This window comes from Scardinius erythrophthalmus (genome assembly GCF_964197995.2).
Source record: "Scardinius erythrophthalmus genome assembly, chromosome: 14".
Taxonomy (NCBI): domain Eukaryota; kingdom Metazoa; phylum Chordata; class Actinopteri; order Cypriniformes; family Leuciscidae; genus Scardinius; species Scardinius erythrophthalmus.
Window position 1 is genome coordinate 22,749,239 of NC_138234.1, and position 21,987 is coordinate 22,771,225.

The following is a 21,987-nucleotide window of genomic DNA, read 5'->3' on the forward strand; positions in this document are numbered from 1 at the left end:
CGACTGAGAAGGTTTAAATCTCATTAGGACAAACATAAAAAAACGATCATTCATTTGACTGCCAATTACAGAGACTATTTACTTCAACCTTTCGCAGGCGGCACACTTTGTTATGAGGCCTGATCGAAAGAAACCATTGCACTTTATGGCCCAATTAAAGAACCAAACATCATTACGTTTAAGTGCACTTATTTTCAAAAGAACCAAGCAAACTAGCTAGCTAAAATAACCATGCAAATGTCAAATGCTGAATGTATTTATTCTGTCTCATAACTTCCACGTACGGCCAATTAAAATCCAATGAGGTTGAACAGTCCCCCTCTCGGAGGTCTGGTCGTCAGCCAAATGTGTGGCTGCATAAAATAAGAACTGTAAATATGGCATATATTATAGCAACAGCTTGCTAAGAGGTGCGGAGATCTTGTTAATGTGGGTTGTGCGTTGACATGTGCAGTCATTTATTATTCGAAGGGAGGCATGGCGGCTTTACACAGACAGCTGGGAATTATCGCCAAACACATCATGGAAGGGTTGGGACAGAACAGGTCGGCCGGTGCATTAATACTCGTGGCTGCTAAATCTGTCCTCAATAGAGATCACATGGACGCCGGCCAAAGCAAGCAAAAAGGTTGTGGAGGGATAAATCATGCCCATGGCGATGACTACTACAGCCCGGCCAGGCAGAACACGAGATGCAGTGTTGTGTATTTAGAGACAGTTTGGCAAAGGCCCATTTTTTCACAAAGCCACAGCCCTGACAGGGAGAATCACACGTGGTGACCTCTGCGTTAGGACTGTGTCGTTCCAATCTTCAATGCTTCAGTGAGGTTGTGCAGATAAAGTATGCACTGGGATGCAAGAAAGGGTATTTATGGCAACTCTGTGAGGAAACGCATCTCAATCTACCGAAACCTAGTGCACACAACATGATTTTGAAATTTTGGGAATTATAAAAGGAGGCAAATGGGCAGTATTTGGTCACTTAGTGCTCACTGACGGCAGATGCATTGCCTTTACATTGAAACTTTCGAAAATACCTGTTTTTTTTCCTCCCAAGGTGAAATTTGTATGAATATTTTGCTTGCTATGAATATGACCTCAAATGATTGTCCGGTCAACACTGTCAATCGTTACCATAGTACTATGATGAATATTTTACAGTCTGGATTAAGATCACACAGTTTTGTCTTTAAATAAAGTAAAAATCACCAAAAAAGACTACAAAAAAAAAACAAAACAAAACATATGATCAAGTAAAATATACAAAGCAAAACAAAACAAGCATTACAAGAAAACGTCTGTTAGATTATTTTGTACTTTTCGTGATGACAATAATAAATGGCTTTGGGAAAAATAAATAAAATAAAATAAATAAAAAAACAAGTAAAAAAAAAACAATTAACAAAAAACAAAGCAAAACAAAACAAACATTACACAAGAAAGCTGCAGGTTAGATTGTTTTGTATTTTTCATGACAACAATCATTAATGGCTTTGGGGGAAAAAATTTAATAAAACAAGTAAAAAAACGAAAAGCAATGAACAAAAATCAAAGCAAAACAAAATAAAACAAACATTACATAAATCCTGCACCATCTTAACTTGCCAAAAGTAGGCCAAAGTACGCTTCGGTCCCATTTACTGGCTAGCTGGACTATTTTTACATTAATTGAAATAATTAGTATAGAAATCTAAATTATAGTACAATATAAAATTCTATTATAATTTACACAAGAAAGCTTATATAAGATTGTTTTGTATTTTTCATGACAACAATCATAAATGGCTTTAAAAACTAAACAAACAAAAACAAAAAGAAGAAAAAAAAATGACAAAAAAAAAAACTCAAGCAACATATCTGAATGTATTTTTAGCCTGTTGGGTATCTCTGAAAAGTTGGTAGTTTCAGCATTTTTATCTTAGACCTTCACATGACCCAGTTCTATACTTTCCAGGAAAGTTTCCATTGAAGGTGTTGTGCGCCGAAGTGTGGGTTACAAATGGGCTTATATGCACCTGCGATAATAAATCAGTTGGGGAAAAAGGGGGATGCCTGGGAATTGGTTAAGAGGCAGACTGGCCCAAAGACACCCTCAAGTTCGCCCAAAAATAGCTCGGGCACCTCTGTTCGAAGGAATTATATAGCAGATGACAGCTGACACAGTAGTGAAACTCGTCATTTTGACACACAAGACAAGTTCAGGCAGGTCTTTTAACGCTGACAGGTATATAGTCTTATGAAAAGCACCAGCTGTTTTATGGTACCAGCCTCCACTCCAACTTCATTTTAACAGTGCAATTAACCTGTTTTACAACCAGTTCACTAAGAATGCACGAGGAAGGTTTAACACAAATGCTTGTATCTGTATATGACAAACTCTAACATAACCGAGAAAAGCCTCCAAAATTATTATACTTTTTGTTCAGCAAGGAGACATTAAATTGATCAAAAGTGACAGTAAAGACTTTAAAGATTTATAATGTTAAAACATTTCAAATAAATTATGAACTTTCTGAACTGTTTTCAACATTGATGTTTCTTAAGTAGAAAATCAGGATATTAGAATGATTTCTGAAGGATCATGTGACACTGAAGACTGGAGTAATGATGCTGAAAATTCAGTTTTGATCACAGGAATAAATTACATTTATTTTACCATATTTTGATCAAATAAATGCAGCCTTGGTGAGCATAAAGAGCTTTCTTTCAAAATAAAATATCAGAATACAACCATAGATAAAGAATAAACCAGTACCTCAGCATAAAATTGTTTCACCAATGACAGGGAACAGACAGGTTGATCTTTGGACACAAGAGGTTGGTATTCGGGTTGCACCAATTGGACGGCCCTCAGGACCATTTCTCTCTCATCCTTCTTGAACACACACTGGCTGAACACATCATCCACGGACATGCCGTCCACCTCCATCTGCTGCAGGCACCTGTGTGGACCAGAAGAGAGATGAATACAATAAAAAGAATTTGAACCTGAATTTTTTCTGAACCTGAAATCTCAAGTCTTGTTAATTTCAACTGTGAATTTATCTCACAGATGAAGCCATTTGCTCTCAAAAATACACCTTGAAAGAAATAACTTTGATAATCCAAAGGTGGAAAGGCCTTATAATGAGAAAACTTCCACGGCCGCAGCACCTGTGCTCATAGCGCCGGGACTGGCGGGGTGTCGGAGCGGAATGTCAAATATTTGCATTGACACGGAGTGCCTTCGAACAGAACGTTCTGCTCCCTCTAGTAATGGGTGTTAGATAGGCCACTGCCATATGTCCCAAGAATTACAAGGCCGTGTTTATTCGAACAGAAAAAGTGTGAATAAAGTCAGAGCTCCACGCAGCTGGACTGCTCACTGTTGATGTAAAGCTATGTTCCTGTCGTGGACAGAATACTAATCAAAGCATGAGAATGAGAGTCTGTGCCAGAGAAAATAGGCAAGGAATATTTAATACTCGCTTAATGTCACTGTGCAGTCATTATGCAAAGCAATTATTACCAAAGTTAATTAATTACACTATTTATACACCACTGATTAGAAATCTTGCCCAAAACAGTCCATTACTAGTCTGGAAAACATGTGGTGAAGTGATATGGAAGTGTAATGTGGTCAACAAATTTTTTTAAGATTTTTTTTAAAAGAAATGAATACTTTTTATTTTTCAAGGACTATTTAAACAAAAATGCTGTTCTTATTGATCAAAGAATACTGGAATAACTGTTTTCAGCATTGGTAATAATGAGAAATGTTGCTTGAGCAGCAAATCCGCATATTCAAATGATTTCTGAAGGATCATGTGACACTGACTGCAGACATAAAATTACAATTTTAAAATATATTAGCATTGAAAACAGTTGTTTTAAACTGTAATGTTATTTCACAATATTACTGTTTTACTGTATTTTTGTTCAGATAAACGCAGGCTTGATCAGCATTAGAGATTTCTTTCAAAAACATTAAAACAAATATTTAAAACTCAAACAGTAGAGTACATATTTTCAAAATTGATTAGTCGTTGAGTTGTCTAAACTAGTTAGTTGTGAAAAATTAAACTATATGAATAAACATACAATTATTAAAATGTATTAAAAAATATATAATTGAGGCTCTCATGGCACCCACTGACTTCTATAGAAGGAAAACAATACTATGGAAGTCAATGGGTGCCGTGAACAGTCTGGTTTCCAACGTTCTTTAAAATATCTTCTTTTGTGTTCAACAGAAGAAAGAAACTCATACAGGTTTGGGAAAAAAACATGAGGGTGAGTAAATGATGACAATTTTCATTTTTGGGTGAACTATCCCTTTAACAAACGAGACATCTTCGAAATGTAACACATTAATACATGGCCAAAGCTATTCAATTTCAGGTATGAACAGAATGATTTAAACTAAATCCAAGAACTAAAAGTCAAATCACAGCAGGCTATTTAAAGTCGTCAGTAAACGTCTTGAGATCTATTGTTTCATGCGGTGAATCTATTACACTAGAGGAGAGTTAATGGCTGTAGCAGCAGCGTTTTAACTTTTTAGAGCAAGTTTACTGCGCTAACTAAGCACAGCATGTTCACAGCACTGTAAAACTCTCAATTTACCTTAAAATCTCCAGCTATTGAAAACAACTAGTCATTGTTTGGTGGATAACTATCTGACCTTCATTCCACTGCTTACAATTAATTAACAGCAAAAGCTGCTGTAACTAGTACAAAATGCACATTATACAGAACTGTAATGCCTTCAACAAACCAGGAACTACTTACTCGAGGCCATCCTTAAAAATATTCTTGTTTGCCGTAACCCGACCGACCCTGTCAATTTAGTACCGACCCAATTATTATTTTTTTTTCCCCTTTCAGTCCGACCGACTTGCCGGTTGTAAACTTGCGTTTAGACCGACCGATTTTTTTTAACTCTTCAAACAACTAATACAACTGCAATAAAATAATATTAGTTATTAAGTATTGTGAATATAAATTGCCTAGACCTACATACAAACATAAGCTACGTTCTTTCTTTTAAATAAAAACCCGTGGCGCGTCATCTATGATTATGTTTACACCATTGGTTAACCGTAAACGCATGTCACACTACTGCCTGCAAGCTAAGTTTGCTTCGTTTCATTCACTGTCAATGGTTCGCGCTTGGTAATGATGGCTGCGGCTTTACTCTAAAGATTATTTCATTTTTATATGTTGTTGAATATGGTTTATTAAAAATAAACATGCGAGAGCATGTTATAGGCTATATGTCATGTTTTAGTCAGATATGACGACGACGCTACTGCAACACGCATCGCCGCAGATGAGAAGCTGAGCATCAACGTGCAAACTATCGCAAATCAAAGTGAAAGTAAGTCGCTGACGCTTAACACACAATCATCATCATTAAATGTAAAGAAACGAAATGATCTTACCAGGGCTGTTTCCGCTTTCTCTTATTGCGGGCTTTGATTCAGAAATTTTAGCTGATGATAAATAAAATAATGTAGTCATAACTGTTGCTTTCGGTGACGTGCACTCCATTAAATCTACATATAGCGGTAATTGAAGATCGGATTTATATCCGCAAAAAAACAACACACATTTAGCCTATGTAACCAGGTGTAAATGGAATCGTTTTGATAAATCAGATTGCAATCCGATCTGAGAAAACGCATGAAGTGGCTTGGTGTAAACAGCCCTTAGACATAGGTGAAAAATGTCCCCCCCCCCCCCCACCGACCCTGATTTTTTTTTTAAAAATGAAAAAATATATACTTTTTTATATTATTTTTTATATATATAAAAAAATATAGACCGACCTACCGACCCTTTTTTTCTTTTTTTTTGCTGTTACTGCAAACCAAAATATTTTTAAGGATGGCCTGACTTTCTAAGTTTTCCAAGAATTCAACAGAGCTGTGGTACTAGTTGTAAACTAGTTGTTTAATCACATTTATTCGGTAAGGTCAGCATCCGGCTGAGGTATTTTTCATTACCATGAGGCTTCAGGACAGACCGGGTTATTCCTAAGGTTCGCTTGAGAAAGCAGAGGCAGTTTCCAAAGCAACAGGCTCCTTTGGGAGTGAAACACACCGACGATGAGTCATCAGTGCCCTCTAGTGGGCGCACAGCAAACAGATGAAGCCGTCGAGGGCGCGTGAGGCCTTGAGAAAGACATTCCTTTACCCTTTCCATATTGTGCGTGACAGAGCAACAATCGCATCATTACCTCCTGAGGGTTGCATTCAATACTCTAGTAAATGTTAAACCCTCAGCTGATGCAAATGCAATTAGGAGAGGCGGATAACTCTGTCACGGTAATTCTGAAGCATTCTTTTAAACGCCTGATCTCCTGCAGAGGACAAAGGAAGCTGATAAGTATAGAGGTGGATGAGAGTTGACTTTACTTTTGTATTTTTGTGGAGAATTCAAAGTGCCGCTTTCGTTTCATTAGCCAAACGAATGCCTTTGCAAAGCTGGCGAGCAGCACTAAGCAGAGTCGACTTTAGAGCAGGCGGCATACACAAGTTGTGGCCTAATGGTTAGAGAGTTGGACTTGTAACTCAAAGGTCATGGGTTCGATTCTTTCTTAATACCGGCAGGAAATGACTGAGGTGCCCTTGAGCAAGGGACCCAACCCCCAATCGCTCCCTTGGCGCCGCAGGGAATGGCTGTCCACTGCTCCGGGGGTGTGTGTCCACGGTTGCAGTGTGTTTGTTCACTACTCACTGCTCCTAATGTGTGTTAATGGGTTATTTTTATTTTTTTTTTATTGAAAAGTGCACAAAATATCAGTCCCATTTAATTGGTTGACAAACACATATACACATACACACACATAAATAAAGTTAATCTTTAAAAATACTAATAATACTGTTAAATGTAATCTTTAGCAATTCTCAAAATGAATAAGCAATTTTCATTCTATAAATTACAGTATTATTTTAGTATTATTATAGTATTTATTAATATTCTGAATTCTGAAGGTTTTGTAATTTATGTGATTTTGTCATTAGTTTTAGTATTTTTTATAATTTTATTATAAATTATAATTGATTGATTAATTGATTATTGTTTTTAGCGTACATACTGTATATTTGTATTTCAGTTTTAGAAATTTGAATATTTCAACTTAAACTTTTCATTTTTCGTTTTATTTCAGCCTTTTTTCAATTAAAGAATTTTTAAAAGTTTTAGTCTTAGTTAACAACACTGGTACATTATATATAGTATATATATATATATATATATATATATATATATATATATATATATATATATATATATATATATATATATATATATATATTATAATATTACATTATAATATTATGCCTTAATTCACTTGTAGCATTTAAAACTAATAACTTCAGTTTTTACCATTTTGTTTTTCAATTATTTAGACAGAATTGTATAAAATTTTAACATCCATTTATCGGTTATAAGCCATAATGTTTAAATAATTTCAAGCCACAAGTTGAATGTTTAAAAACCAAATCCAAACATATCCATATGTGGTGCGAATTCAGATTTAAATGCTCTCAGTGTGAACAGACAATTTTTTTGTGTGATTCGGCAAGAACTTTTAAATTATAACATCATATGAAGTGCACAATATTGTGTGGCACTACATCCAAATTTTCTTCTTTTTTTTTTTTGCCAATTCCTCTTTCGTACAGCGAACTAAGTGACACTCACTGTATAGTGACCGAGTCAGCGACTTTGGACGCATATGTGAATCCATAAAATGCCTCTCGCATGTATCTTCTCATGCACCTTTTGAGGTCAAGAAGTCAAAATTTTGAGTTTTCCATCCACACTGACAGCTCTTGACTTCACGATGGCGCTTGCATCACCTGATTTTGACTACAGTGTCATTGCACGCAAAAAGACAGTGTGAATGGTTGATCCTAAGGATCGTGACTTGAAAGAAAACCACATTCATGAGTAAATAGGTCGGCAAGTTTGGATTGCAGGAAAGGATGCAACAACCCTGCCACATGAGGGCTGAAAGACAAATTGAAACTGTGGCGAGGAGAACAAAGAGAGACAGATGGATAAAAAATAGGCTCCACTGGGGTTTGTAGAAAGAAGATTTCCACTGCACAACTGTGTTTACCATAAGCTCACTGTGATCGATCACCCAGACAGCTGCCACAAGCCACCCTGCACCTGTCCTTCTGTTCAGTCACTGGGCGGCACCATATTGCCTCAGCAGTCACCGTTAGCACTTATAAATGCGGAGATACGCAGACGCACAGAAGCCTAATACAATCAACTGGATAACTCAAAACCGGTTACAGTGTGGTAACACAAGCTGCAAAAGATGGAGCGCAAAGGGAAAAACTGTCTGGTGGATTTTGAACCAACGTGAATCTGATCGTTTTAAGACGTTCAGCAGATGAGCTCAAACATGAGGCTTAAAGTGATTATTTCACAGATAAATCTAAATATACACTACACTAATATTTTGAAAACTGTTTTTGTCCATACAAGGAAAGTCAATAGGGTCCAAAGCAATATCTGAGACATTTTGAAACACTTACGAGGCATTTTTTTTAAATATCTTAATTTGTGTTCCATAGAAGAATGTAGAGCTGCACAATTCTGGATAAACTGAGAATCACGCTCCCATGATTCTGAACAGACAACTAAACAAAATAACATGTCATTTACTGGAGGGTCTGACAAATGTTAATTCCTACAGTCTATTACAAATGTTTAATTAATCTGAATGAATTATAAAAAAACAAACAAAAAAAAAAACAGTTTGAATGAATGATTCAATGACTCATAAATACTTCACTTGTTTCATCACTGGACGAATCAGCATTTTTGAACGAATCTTTTGAATGAATGATTCAACGTTATGCATTTTTTAAGTCACTTGTCGCCACCTACTGGTGTAATCATGTAATCGATACAATCGTTATTTGAAGTGCCAAGTTACTTTCAAAAGGTGATTTGACTATTTTGATCACTTCCGTAGACATCAGTGTTTGTATCCGGACTATAAAGTTTTATCCCAGTACTTCTATGATAATTTGAATATTTGTTACATAGAAATAACGAAACTGTGTGGTTGAAAAACGGTTAGTAAAGCTGTTTCAAACCTATACATGACAATTGCTCTCTCTGGATCAGCGGCAGCGCAAATTGCAAATTTGAATGTTCCAGTGTGATTTAGTCAATGTTTTAATAGATACAGGCGAATCGTTGTTATTTAGGAATCAGATCGCGTGGTTGTTTAAATCGAGATCGCGATCTTTTAACGATTAATCGCACAGATCTAGAATGACTTTCTAATCGCATTAATTACCGATTAATGAATGAAATTCACAATTAACTGCATTTCTATCAATATTTTCTGAGAAAAGCAAACATCGACAACATTTCAAAGACATTTGGTATGAAATTGTGGTTGACTAGCATTGAATATTTAATGCTAAATAATCTAAATAAATGTTTAGGTCAACATTATACTACATTCAAAATTGACAGCCCTAATTAATAAACCTATTTTAATATATGTGATGATAACATACAATATAGAGGGGGGAAGGCCAAAACAACAGTTTTTGATTTGGCCTCATTCTGTCAAGGAGCTCCCCATATAAATGCAAAAGAGAAGATGTTCTGCTAAATCCTTCTGCCAGGAGATGAGCAGCACACAAAACAAATAGATGACCAGAGAGAAAATGGCGGTCCACTGAGTTAATGCTCTTTAGATGAATGACCACAATTTGAATTTCTATTTTTGGACCTAGACAAGGCAGGCTCAGAATAATCCTATAGTACCATGGATGAATGAATCAACTCATGGATGATGTATTCACACACACACAAAAAAAAGCATATATATGAGCGCCATTACGAATTTGCATGTTTATCAATTTAATTTGGATTCGTATAGGGAATCTAAAGAGAATGAGGGAGTCTTTGTTATCCATGACTTATTGCACACTGCAACACTGACATCTAGAGACACAGTCTGGAACTGTCAATCAATTCAACATTGTGGAACTTATATTATTACTTAATGTTTTGACATGATTATGTTATACTTTCTAAATGTTCCTTAAAAAATACTTTCCGGGTCATATTTAATCCTAAATTATATAAAAACTTGAATTACATATTGGAAAAATTGCATAGACTATGAAGCGAGTTTTAGTACCACACTACCATTATGAATTTTCTGCATTGCTTATCATATCTTTTTTTTCCATCTGATTTTGGAGTACAATATTACCACCATATCATGCTTTCTTGAGATAGTACTCGTGTGATGATAAACTGGCAATGCACCATCTGTCAGATCCACCTATACATAGGTGTGATTGGAATATACTGTAGTTCAGCTTTTGGGAAGTGGTTACCTGGTAATGATCCATTTTTCACACGCAGGCATGCGGCCCATGCACTCCAGAGCAGCACAGTAAGACGTGACATTGGGTTTCAGGCCTGCTTCTTCAATCAGAACAAACAAGCGACGAATGTGATTGATGGAACCCTGCAAAGCACAGTTAAAAAAAATTACTTAAAATAAAGTTTTTTAAAAAAATTAAATGGAAAATCATAAAAATTTAAGACTGAAGGAAAAGGAACACACAAAATACTGAAAATATATATATATATATTTTTTTTTAATGTAAAGACCAAAGGGAAAAAACAGCAAAATACTTAAAATTCTGAAAAATAATAAAATATAGGCTATTTTTTTTAAATGCTGTGGAAAATTATTAAGGCTAAAGAAAAAAGAATCAGCTAAATATTGAACATTTATTTAAAAAAAATGAACATGGAAAATTATATAAATTTAAAATAAGGGGAAACGACAAGCAATATATATATATATATATATATATATATATATATATATATATATAAAACACACAATGAAAAAGTACCACTCAAAAGTTTGGGATCAGTAAGATTTAAAAAAATTATTCATAAATTTCTTACATTTCTCAATATGACTATTTTCACTATATTTTTAAATTTAAAAAAAAAAGTTAATATGGTGTAGAAAGAGAGATGCAAATGTGCATACATACTTTTTTGGCCCACATCCTCATTATGATGTTGTAGGTGCTGATCGACAGATGCGTGCGTTTGGATAACTGACGGTGATGACATAGTAAATAGTTCTGAGCTCGAGCCACGTCGTCAACGAACACGCACGCCTCCAAGTAACAGCGAATTCTGAGCTGAGGATCCCCATAGCGGTTTCCTTCCTTATCCTCCAGAAGCCTTCCAGGAGAAGTCAAGCTCTGCTGGTCTACATCCAGCTCCTCTTCCATAACCAATTCATTACCTGTAACCACTGCTGGTTTCTCTTCAGCAGACGTCGCAGAAACGTCACTGCTGGAGACCTTTTGCAATCCTGGAAACCTGACGGCTAAACTTTCTGGGGTTCTCAAAACCTTCTTCCGTTTAGCCTTTTTTTGCAAAGCGTTTTCTTTGCCTTTGGAGGATGTCGCGGTAGACGACGTAGTGGCTTCTACTTTAGTTTTCGTCATACTTCTCTTGCCCGTCGTGATTGTCTTTGAAGATGTCCCAGGAACCATCGAACTCCCTTTGCTGCTTTTACCCGGAACTGGCTTGTCGTGCATTTTAGGTGAAGTTTGGTTTTTGGGTTTAATCCACTTTTCACGCACGAGTTTCTCCATCCAGCGACTCGCGTGAGTTTTGAAACCTTCAGTTACACCCTTTTTAGCAGCTGGCCCACTTTTAAGCATTTCTGCTTTTTCTCCTGGCAAGTTCTTTTGGCTATTCCCAGGAGCTGTTTTCTTTAGTCTCTGCTGCATTTTGATGATTTGCACCTTCGAATGTTTGACGTCTACAACGACGTCAGATTGGAGCTGTTGGATTCTGGCCTCCAGAACTGTGGAAAAGAAGGAGAGAAAAATGAAATGCACATGATGAGTATTATGAATCTTATATATAAAAATGCTTGTATTGGAGCTTCAATATTTTCCCATGAAGGTTTATTGTAAATATTGTAACAATTAACAACTATTATTGTATATTTAGTAATACATTTTAGTTTTAATATTTTATGTTGATCTCAACTGCTTGATTTTTTATATAATAAAACATTGTAAACTATTTAACCGCACAGTTCTATATATACACATACAGTACACTCACATACAAGCAATACATATTATATATGTCACAAAATGTAAACTATATTATCACCCAGTGATATAATTGAAGTAGGATATACAGTACATCCAACTTTAACCACATACATAATGTATATTAAACTCACGCAAAGCAATGTATACTATATAGCATATCACTGCTGAGTAATTGTTTATAAATGACTAAATTACAAAATGTAATCTATATTGTCGAACAGCTCTAATCTGATAAATGCAACTATAAGACATGGTGATATTAAGATATTAGAAACATTAACTTCATGATTTTATGTAAAGCTGTTCTGAAACAATGAGTACTGTGAAAAGAGCTATACAAATAAAACTGTCTTGAAATTAAAATTTAAATAAACATTTTATTTAAAATACCTACCAAAGATCATACACGGCCAATTTGCTATAAAATAAATCATATAAAATTAAATTGTTCTGTATAACTAATTCAACAGCTGTAAATCAATGATAAACATTAGATATAACCATTAGGGGAAATATACCATACCATCCAACAACTGAGACTGTTCCCAGAATCTTTTCTTCCTATCTTCCTTCTTAGGGATGACTGAATAGTGTCTTTGGTAAACTGTAGCCCATGTTTTGTCTGAGAAATGACAGAGAAAAACAGTGAAATAAAAAGTTTACAAACTCTACTGTTTGCTTTTTGGTGCTGGAACGCAGAACATAAAACCTAATGCAACAAAGACTCCATACTGAAATATTACTGTAAGTCTAGATTACATTTAAGACCAAAAATGTGCACCGCGTTGCAAAATCACCCCATTTTATGAACTATTACAGACTTTGTTAGAAGTCTCCTTGACATTGAGATACTAATGAGCATCTGAGATGTAAACAACTTGACTTTTCGCAGAGGACATTTTAACGTAAAGGTAAAATACGCCTGATATTAAAGAAATTACAGTTTAGTAAAATGACTGACTTAATGTGCTTTGAAGGACAAGACAAATGACAGCATGACAATAAGACAGTTTTCTCATTACCTTGAATTTGTCTCTCTCCATTACTCCGTATTCTAAGACACAAGCGGCAATAATCGCCATTTAGAAATCGTACAGCCCTGTCAACCGCAAAACTGCGAGATAAACCCGCTGAATAGGCACACAGTCTCAAAAGTGACATGTTGTCATGATAGTTTTGAAACACCACATTATCCCGTGCAGAAGGCGGCCATTTTGTTCAGACCTGACTAGTTCATAGACGATATAGCGAGTCCAGACCTCAGAGAGTAACGAGCAGATCGATTAAATTTTATTTTGACGTAGGATAAAACACCTGCTACTGTACATCGTGTGTAAGTTATATTTCATTGATATATAATCACTTATTTTGGTTAAGCTTTAGGAACTATTCTTAATGCAAGTGGAAAACAGGAGAAGTTCCTATAATCCAGTGGCGTAGCCACGGGTGTGCCAGGGTGTGCCGGTGCCACCCACAGTGGCAGCTGGCACACCTAAAAATGGATGCAGAATTATTTTTTATAGTCTCAATAAAAAAATATTTTACTAAACTTGGGCTATTGTTGTTTATTTAGAATATACTTTTTTTTAAATCAACCCTTTCACGCGTAAGTTAAAAATATTTTAACTCCCTTGTTTCCATGGCGTGATGTCACGTGACACACCGCAGCCACAATAACTAACAGACGTATTTGCTATTACCATGTCAACTATCTGATATTCCGATTCTTCGTTTAAAAAACTTTATAAATTATCTTGATCTATAACGAGATGAGCGCTGCAGTTCAGAGAGTCCTGTCAGCCGGATTTACAGCACCTGAATTCCACAGTTTCTCCCAAAATACATGAAAGTAAGTGGCTTGCCGCTTCCATAGACATCAGTGTGTATTTTACAAACTGCAAATGTATTGTTTTACTAGTAGCCTACTTATGTGTATTTAAATGTCTGAAACATAAAATAAACATTATGTGGTTGAAAACACTGCGTATTAGTTGTGATACATGACAAGCGCTGAGCGCGACCGTCTCTGGCTCAGCGCCAGCCAACGCGCGAAAGCAGTTTGGATCAGGTTTGAATCTGGCAGTTCTGTGACGTCACTGAACATTCTAAATCATAGACATTCTCTGATCATACTCAGGGGCACAGAAATAAGAATCCAATATGGTGCCATAACGCTGGTGTCCGGGACACGTGACGTGTGTGTGTTTTTTTAAAGGACAAGTGAAAGAGAATTCTACTTGCCCAACCGGACCCCTGATTAAAACAATTTTCAATATCAAAAAAATAAAATAAGAAATAATGTAGCCTACTCAGTTACTAACGTAACCTCAGTTCCCTGAGAGTAGCCTAGGGAAAGAGTATAGAGAGTAAAAATTAGGGAAAGAAATGCCCTTTATAAAGCTAAAAAAAATTATTCTGATCAAAATTAAATGTCAATGTTTCATTACATCACTGTTGGAAAACACTCTTATCAGATTCTGAAGAACTTATTTTAAATAAATCGTATTTTTAAATCAGCCTTCAGTGTGATATTTTATCATATTATCATGCTTAACCCTGAGAATTTGAATAATTGAAATGTGATGATCAGATGCAGATATCTAAATCAGAGAATATCATATAGGTTCGGGAGGTTGGCGGGTGGATTATTTATTTTTAACAGCAGATTCGGGAGACTCAAAGTGCACCAGATTAATGAATTTATCTTTAAAATGTACAAAATTTTCTTCCGGGGGGGCATGCCCCCGGACCCCCCAAGAGGTAACAAGCTGAAACCAACAAAAAATACCGACCCCCGCCCACCCCCCGCGATTTTTTTCAGCCACTATGTTATGACTGAGTTATTGCCGATCCTGATGTATAGTTATATTTGATATAGTTTTATGGTTGTGTTGGGCATGGTTATGTGGTTATGGTTAATACTTTTGCACAGTAATCTGACAATAAATGTGGCACACCCAGATTTTCAGATGCACACCCAGAGTCTCTTTTCTGGCTACGCTACTGCTATAATCAACTACTAAAACACTTGTGTACAAAACCGGTAAGCTGTCTTAATTTTTTTTCCAATATAACAATGGGGAAGTCTCAGTGACTGTCAACTGACAGCCTATTTAAGTGTTAAAACAATAAATGATTTACTTATCAAAGGACTGTCTGAATTCAAAAGGTGTGTATTAGTCAGAAGCCATACAGTAGATGGCGAACTTTTACAAATTATACATACAGTATCACTTGATCCAGCAAGGGCACATTGCGCGAGCCTCGGCATTTCCCGCGCAAAGTACGGCTACACAAATGTGTGTCTTTCGGTGTTTCACCTTTGTGTGAGGCGTTTAAGACTTTTTCTACTTTATGAGCCGTCTTTCTGTATAATAAAATGTGAAATTAAAAATGAAACTGCATGATGAGAGTAACAAATCTACAGTAATAGGCCTATAGAAGTTTGTGGTTAGTAAGCTTTTAAGAAATGTATAGGCTATACTTTTATTCAGCAAGGATGCATTTAACTGACCAAAAGTGGCTGTAAAGATTTTTGACAATTGTAAAAAAAAAAAAAAAAAAGATAAGAAATGTTTCTTAGCAGCAAATCAGGGTATGATTTCTGAAGGATCATGTGACACTAGCCTATGTTTCCATCACCCTACATGACATATCACATCAGAAACGAGTGATGGAAACACCAAATTTCGAAGAAAAAACAACAACCTTATTTCGCTAAAAAGTTTTTACGCTCGCTTGAGGTGGTTTTGACTTATGCGGAAAAAGAGTTAATGCGAATAATGGGAATTGGAAACGCATTTGCCGAATAAATTCTGACTTAGCGAACATCAAATCCTTGTGACTAATCGGCTGGTTCTGCTGATGGTGTTTTACTGTTGGTTAGGTTATACCAATAGTTATCCGATCAAACAACTTGATGGAATTCACTTTTCTTTCTTTTTTTCTTCTTTTTTTACTTTGAAAAGATTCACTTCACGCATTGATGGAATCCCAGATACTGAAGAATGATGCTGAAAATTCAGCTATGCCATCACATATAATATAATATCACATATTAAAATAGAAAACAGTTATTTTAATATTTAACAGTAGCTTTTAAAAACGTTTCATCTTACAGACCTCAAACTTTTGAGCGGTATGTATTATGTATGTGTAAAATCTGTATTATTATTGTTTACTTTAACAATTTAATTTGACTTTTACATTTTAAATGATTTTTTTTTTTTATTAATTTGACTTTTAAATGTTGTAATAAGTCAGTAAACACATATTGACAGTATGGTAACCCAGCAAGTTGTGCATAGCTAGTAGGTGGAGATCAGACGTTGTTTGTTGCTACGGTTCACAGGGTCACCTCTCTGACAGGCCCTTTTGATGCTTCAAGCTCTGGTGTGATAGTCATTACTGGGTGACTGGCTGTCAACAAAAGGAGAAAAGAGAGCCATTCAAGACCCTGATAATAACTCCAGCTAGGATGAGGCTGTCATTCTCTTGGACTCTGATATTCAGACTTTTTTGCACACCTAGCCTATGTGAAGGATGTGTTTCTTTGTTTTTTGGAAAAAGAAGCTCCTTTTAAAATTATCACTTGATTAGCCAATTCTTCATGCAAGTATGAGTTGAGGTTTCTGGAAGAAGGACAATGAAAAATTCTGGAAATAGAAAATTCTTGCTCAGAATTGAGTCCTTTTTTAGTCCTCTAAACATACCAACGTTTGGTGTATTTTACAACCACACTGAGAAGGTTAGCATACCCTCATGCAACACATTTAGGAAAATCTCTCCACACCTGTCAATACTAATAAATCAGTATGCACAAAAATTTGAAATAAAAATATCCTCATGGAACTTGAAGGCAAATTTGAAGTTTGCACACTTGGTACAGAACATCTCCCACATCAGTGAGTCGCATCTCTTTTTGATTATCTCTAAGGATGAATGTCCACCAATCACATACACAATCTTTTCACTTTAAAAAGTAACAGTCCATGTTATCACTCTCAGATCTCTGTCAACTTTCCAGAGAGGACGAATAATAGGAGCTGTTGATCAGATAGGCCGCTAACTTATCACTGATTTTGGCTACAATGGACAATGGTCACGAAGCAGGAAATGCAAATAGGCTTGTTGTAGATTGATCTTCAGTTGTGGCGGCAGTGGACAGATTCCGAATTAGAAACGGATGTTTATGCAAGCGACCGCACAGCGTGGCACTCTGGTTATCTTGGCCACCTTCATCGGAGGCATCTAGCAGGAAGTCTGTGCTCGACATGAGACATAAATCATTGTGCGATTCACCACAATCGCATTATTACAAAATAAGCTAATATTTTGGGAGTTTCATACGAGTAGTCCACAGAATATGTTACAAAAAATGGCATAAAAAATACTAGTAACTAGTGGATAAAATGTAAGTCATTTACCATTGGTTAAATGGTAAGTTGAAGTACTTTGAAGCGAAACAGGGAGACTGAGTTCGCATTGGGGGTGGAGGTGGGTGATGGAGGGGGATTGGAAGAGAGTCCGTATGTTAGCAGGAGAGCGAAAACAATTAATAATGGGAGCTATTAGGGGGAGATCGTCATCGCAAAGAGGGAGGTCGGATTTCAGGCCCTTTTGGAGGACTTTGATGGTACAAAACAGGCCTCATTACTGAGATATTATCTCCATTCATACACTTCCAGAGTTGATGGGAGCCCTGCTGGGAAAGATTAGGTTCCTTTCGCAAGTGAACATCCCACATGGCCGCACAGATTTTCTCAGCTCAGGGCGCAGCCGGCATAGCGTGGCATCATGGGAGCTAAGCAGAGGCCTATTGACGGCCAATGATGTGTGGAATTAGAGATAGTTACCTTTTCTGTGAGGTCATGTCAATCAAGATTAAGTCACATATGTTTTTTTTCACATATGTCTTCCGGTACATTAAATACACAGTTTTTCAGAATCTGTCAATTATTTGGCATTTAAAAAAAAAGAAAAGAAAAAAAGAATAGTATGCAGTACTTTTTAATAGTTTGGATTTTTTTTAGCGCAATTTTCCACCGGACAAAATTGCGATTGTTAACTCATGATTTCTGTTCTGTCTGTGCGCACCAATCTTGCACTTCTATCTACTCCTCAACCAGACCACCTAGAGACTTCGGGTTTTCGGCATTATGTTAAGGAAGGTCTAATCTCGGGAACGCACAAAAAAAATCCAGGAAAAGATTTACTATCTCTTAGTGTTGCGATCCCATGATGTCAGAAAATTGCGCTAAAACACTCACTGAGTTTTTATTACTTGTTTTGTGATGCTAGGAAGCTGAGCGGATGTGGAAAAAGCCGAGCTCCCAAATTTTGGTCTCTGTCTTACTTTAAACAATCTTATTGAACCCAAACTTTTTATTTCTCAGAAAGAAGTCTTATATTCACCAAGGCTGAATTTATTTATTGATCAAATATACAGTAAAAATGGTAGTATTTTAAAATAGTATTTCACTATTATTGGTTATTATGTGATGGCAAAGCTGACTTTTCAGAAGCCAAATAGTCCAGTCTTCATTGTCACATTATCTTTCATAAATAACTCTAAAATGCTCCACCAGCAATTCTACAATGTACATTGTGTTTGATTTACTAAAAGGTTTAGATCATGGCAGTTGTGCTGCTGTGTTCTGTGTGAAATAACTGTGTTGTGGACATGCATTTAGCAGAGGTACTATCATCCACACATTAGCCTGAACAAGTTTATCATCACATCTGACATTCATATGTGGACAGAACTTTGTTCTTGAACTTCGAAGTGCAACATCTTACAATTCCCCGTAAAAGAATGTAGCCTAATTACCATCAATTTCCAAGGAAGCGGGGGCTGATATTATGGACTTCCGGGGTCTTTGATTGTGATAGAGGGGCACAAGATTGCTCATACTGTATCTTGATAGAAGGGTACATCTGTAAATTAGACAGCAAGCAAGTCAAAAAGAAAGGACAATACATTAGTTATTTAAGTTAAGTGCTTTATTTTTAGCTACAAAATGTTGGCTACGTTGTGTAAAAAATTGGCTTGGAACTCTCCTGAATAAGTCATGATTTTAGGTATTATTCTTTTCTGTAGCATTTTTTAGAGCAGGATGAGTTTTAGGTTTAATGCTTAGCCTATATTTGTTCAGATCCCTAACCTTAAGTATGAGCAACAGTAATAGTGATTAGTGCCTTAGAACGCTTCGCTAATTAAAGCTGCATCCACTTTTACTGCTTTTTCTCAGACTGTAGCCAGCTGTTGAAGTGCACAGCATGACAGTGATGGGTACTTTTCTGTGCCATCCATTTTTGCGAGGAGCATGAAGGTTGACGGGGAGGAGAGAAATTAAAGGTAGGGGTCCACTTCAGTTAGGTTTAATTGGGGATGAAGGACTAAGATGTATGAGACTAGAAAAAAGACTAGGCTTTGAAGTACATTAGCAAGAAACCCAAAGGCCGATATTCCCAAGCAGACGGGAATGACTGCGGGGAGCTGAAAAAGACTGCAGACTGCTGTCTCCATAGGATTTTACAGGCTAAGTTTGAGGATTAGAGCTTCACAGACTTGTTAGTTAACTAGCTACAAAGTGTGAAGTGACTGACTCTTCTCTGTAAAACACACTTTAAGCTCATTTTCACCCTCTGCCCCTGGGCTGCACACTTCATTGAAACCAGGAGGCTTTGAAAAGGATGTCAGTGCTTCAGAGCGGAGGTTCGTTTAGACAAATGTGCCGCCAAATGCCACTCATTTAAGTAGCGCACACAACATCTTGAGCAGCGATAAAGAAGGATTTTGTAAATATTTGACTTGGTGTCCTTTCGGAAAATGTTGTGCTTTTTTAGGCTCCCAGCTGTTCATTAATAAAATGCCAGAGTGATTTTCACTAGGTCAGAAGCTGACTTAAATGTCCATTGGGACTGTTAACATACAAGTGCCATTACAGGTGAGGGAGGCCTCATCCTTGCTGCTCAAAAAGTAGTTACAAAACCCTTAACTTCAGTTTGATTAAACTGTTATTTACCTGATTATTAACTTCCACAGACAATGCAGTATATCACATGTGATGGCAAGTTTATTTTAGATGCAAAATGATACGCCACATCTGAGGATGAACAATTTTCTTTAAAGGCCCACTGAAGTGCCTTGGAACGTGCAGCTTTGTATGATGCGTTGACGAAATTTCTACTGAAACAGGAAGCTGAGGTGGGACATATTGAATGGCTCCACCCCCTTTTCAAATAGCCAATAGCGTTTAGTTTACCTCAAAGACTGCAAATCGTACTTGAGAGCACCATGGAAGCTAATCCGAGCACTGATGATACGTTAGATTCATTAGTAGAGGCACACATGCCAACCCTCCCGATTTTTCCGGGAGACTCCCGAATTTCAAAGCCCCTCCCGAAAATCTCCTGGACCGACCTTTCTCCCGAATTTCTCCCGATTTCCACCCGGACAACAATATTGCTACACCATCCGCTACACCATCCGTCACACCATCCGTTAAATTGAAGTTAATTCGGCCCAAAGAGTACTCTTTGTTCGGCCAGCGCTCATACCTGTGTTTACATCCTGTTTTCGGTTGAAGTCCAAAGTAGTCGATTGTCGAGTTCACGCGCGTGATCATAGGTAACTAAACATATGCGCGTGAACTCGACAATCAAGGATGTTAAGAGGGTAAAAGCAGGTTTAAAATATGCCCCATTGAAGTCAACAGGGTGGAAATTTGAAAAAGAGGACAACACGGTGTAGGCAACACCGATTTTTGTGGAATTGAATTTGTCAAATACATGAATTACATTTTTCTTTGCGTTTGTGTGTGTGAGATATATATGACCCCCCCCCCCCCCCCCTTTGAATATCTCCCTAATTCTGAGGTCTCAAGGTTGGCAAGTATGAGTAGAGGTGTGATTAAATTCTAGCCATTTCATTCTTAAAGGAACACGCCGACTTTTTGGGACTTCTTTTTCACCGTATCCCCCAGAGTTAGATAAGTCCATACATACCCTTCTCATCTCTGTGCGTGCCGTAACTCTGTCTGACACACCCACCGCTAGCTTAGCACAAATACTGGAGGTAAACGGCTCCATCTAGCCTACTGCTCCCAATAAGTGACAAAATAATGCCAACATACATACTGGGAACTATATTCTTAGAAGGCGAAGCACTGCTACTTGGGCAGAGTGATTTACTCCAGCTCTGAGTGAACTCTCTGCTCCTCACCACGGAGCTTCTCAGGTGCTGCGAGCAAATCACTCCGCCCAAGTATCAGTGCTTCACCTTCTGAGAATATAGTTTCCAGTATGTATACGGTTAGAAGATGGCTGTGTCTCATGTGACCTTGTTATTTGTACACACTGAGACTATACAAATCACAACGTAAATAGGAAAATGTTGCCGTTATTTTGTCACTTATTGGGAGCAGTAGGCTAGATGGAGGCTGTTTACCTCCAGTATTTGTGCTAAGCTAGGCTAGTGGTGGGTGTTTCAGACAGAGTTACGGCACGCACAGTATATACTTATCTTACTCTGGGGGATACGGTGAATAAGCTAAAGTCCCAAAAAGTCGGCGTGTTCCTTTAACCAACGTACGGTTGGAAAACGCCAACCCATATTGCTCCATGACGTGTCAACGGTCAGGTGGTATTAATAGCATAGGGAGCGGGAGCATTTGATTGGACAGAAGATGTGATGAGAAACTGAAGTCCGCGGTGATGTCATAAAATACCGTGATCCATTTTAGCGGAAGTGAAAGACTGTACGTTATTATATTTCCTAAATGCAAATTTTGTCATTGTTTTGGAACACACCAGATAATTCATAACCTTAAGGCTAAAATATTCATAC

The 21,987-nt window shown here is 36.9% G+C and overlaps 1 protein-coding gene across 2 annotated transcripts in view; it reads right to left on the bottom strand.

Annotated features, from left to right (window-relative positions):
* The window catches only part of polrmt (polymerase (RNA) mitochondrial (DNA directed)), a 51,773-nt gene extending 38,376 nt beyond the window's left edge, over window positions 1–13,397 (bottom strand). Inside the window, exons 1-5 of one of the 2 annotated variants that reach the window (XR_014031584.1) lie at window positions 13,160–13,375; window positions 12,661–12,759; window positions 11,049–11,878; window positions 10,371–10,504; window positions 2,756–2,942 (exon numbers count right to left, since the gene is read on the bottom strand). Coding sequence is in view for 1 of the 2 variants with exons in the window: in XM_081385117.1 (XP_081241243.1) it covers window positions 2,756–2,942; window positions 10,371–10,504; window positions 11,049–11,878; window positions 12,661–12,759; window positions 13,160–13,298 (1,389 nt within the window). In the remaining variant the exon portion in view is untranslated. Of the gene's footprint in view, window positions 1–2,755; window positions 2,943–10,370; window positions 10,505–11,048; window positions 11,879–12,660; window positions 12,760–13,159 lie in introns of both variants that reach the window. The other variant, XM_081385117.1, reaches the window with a different exon arrangement.
* Window positions 13,398–21,987: the final 8,590 nt, after the last annotated feature.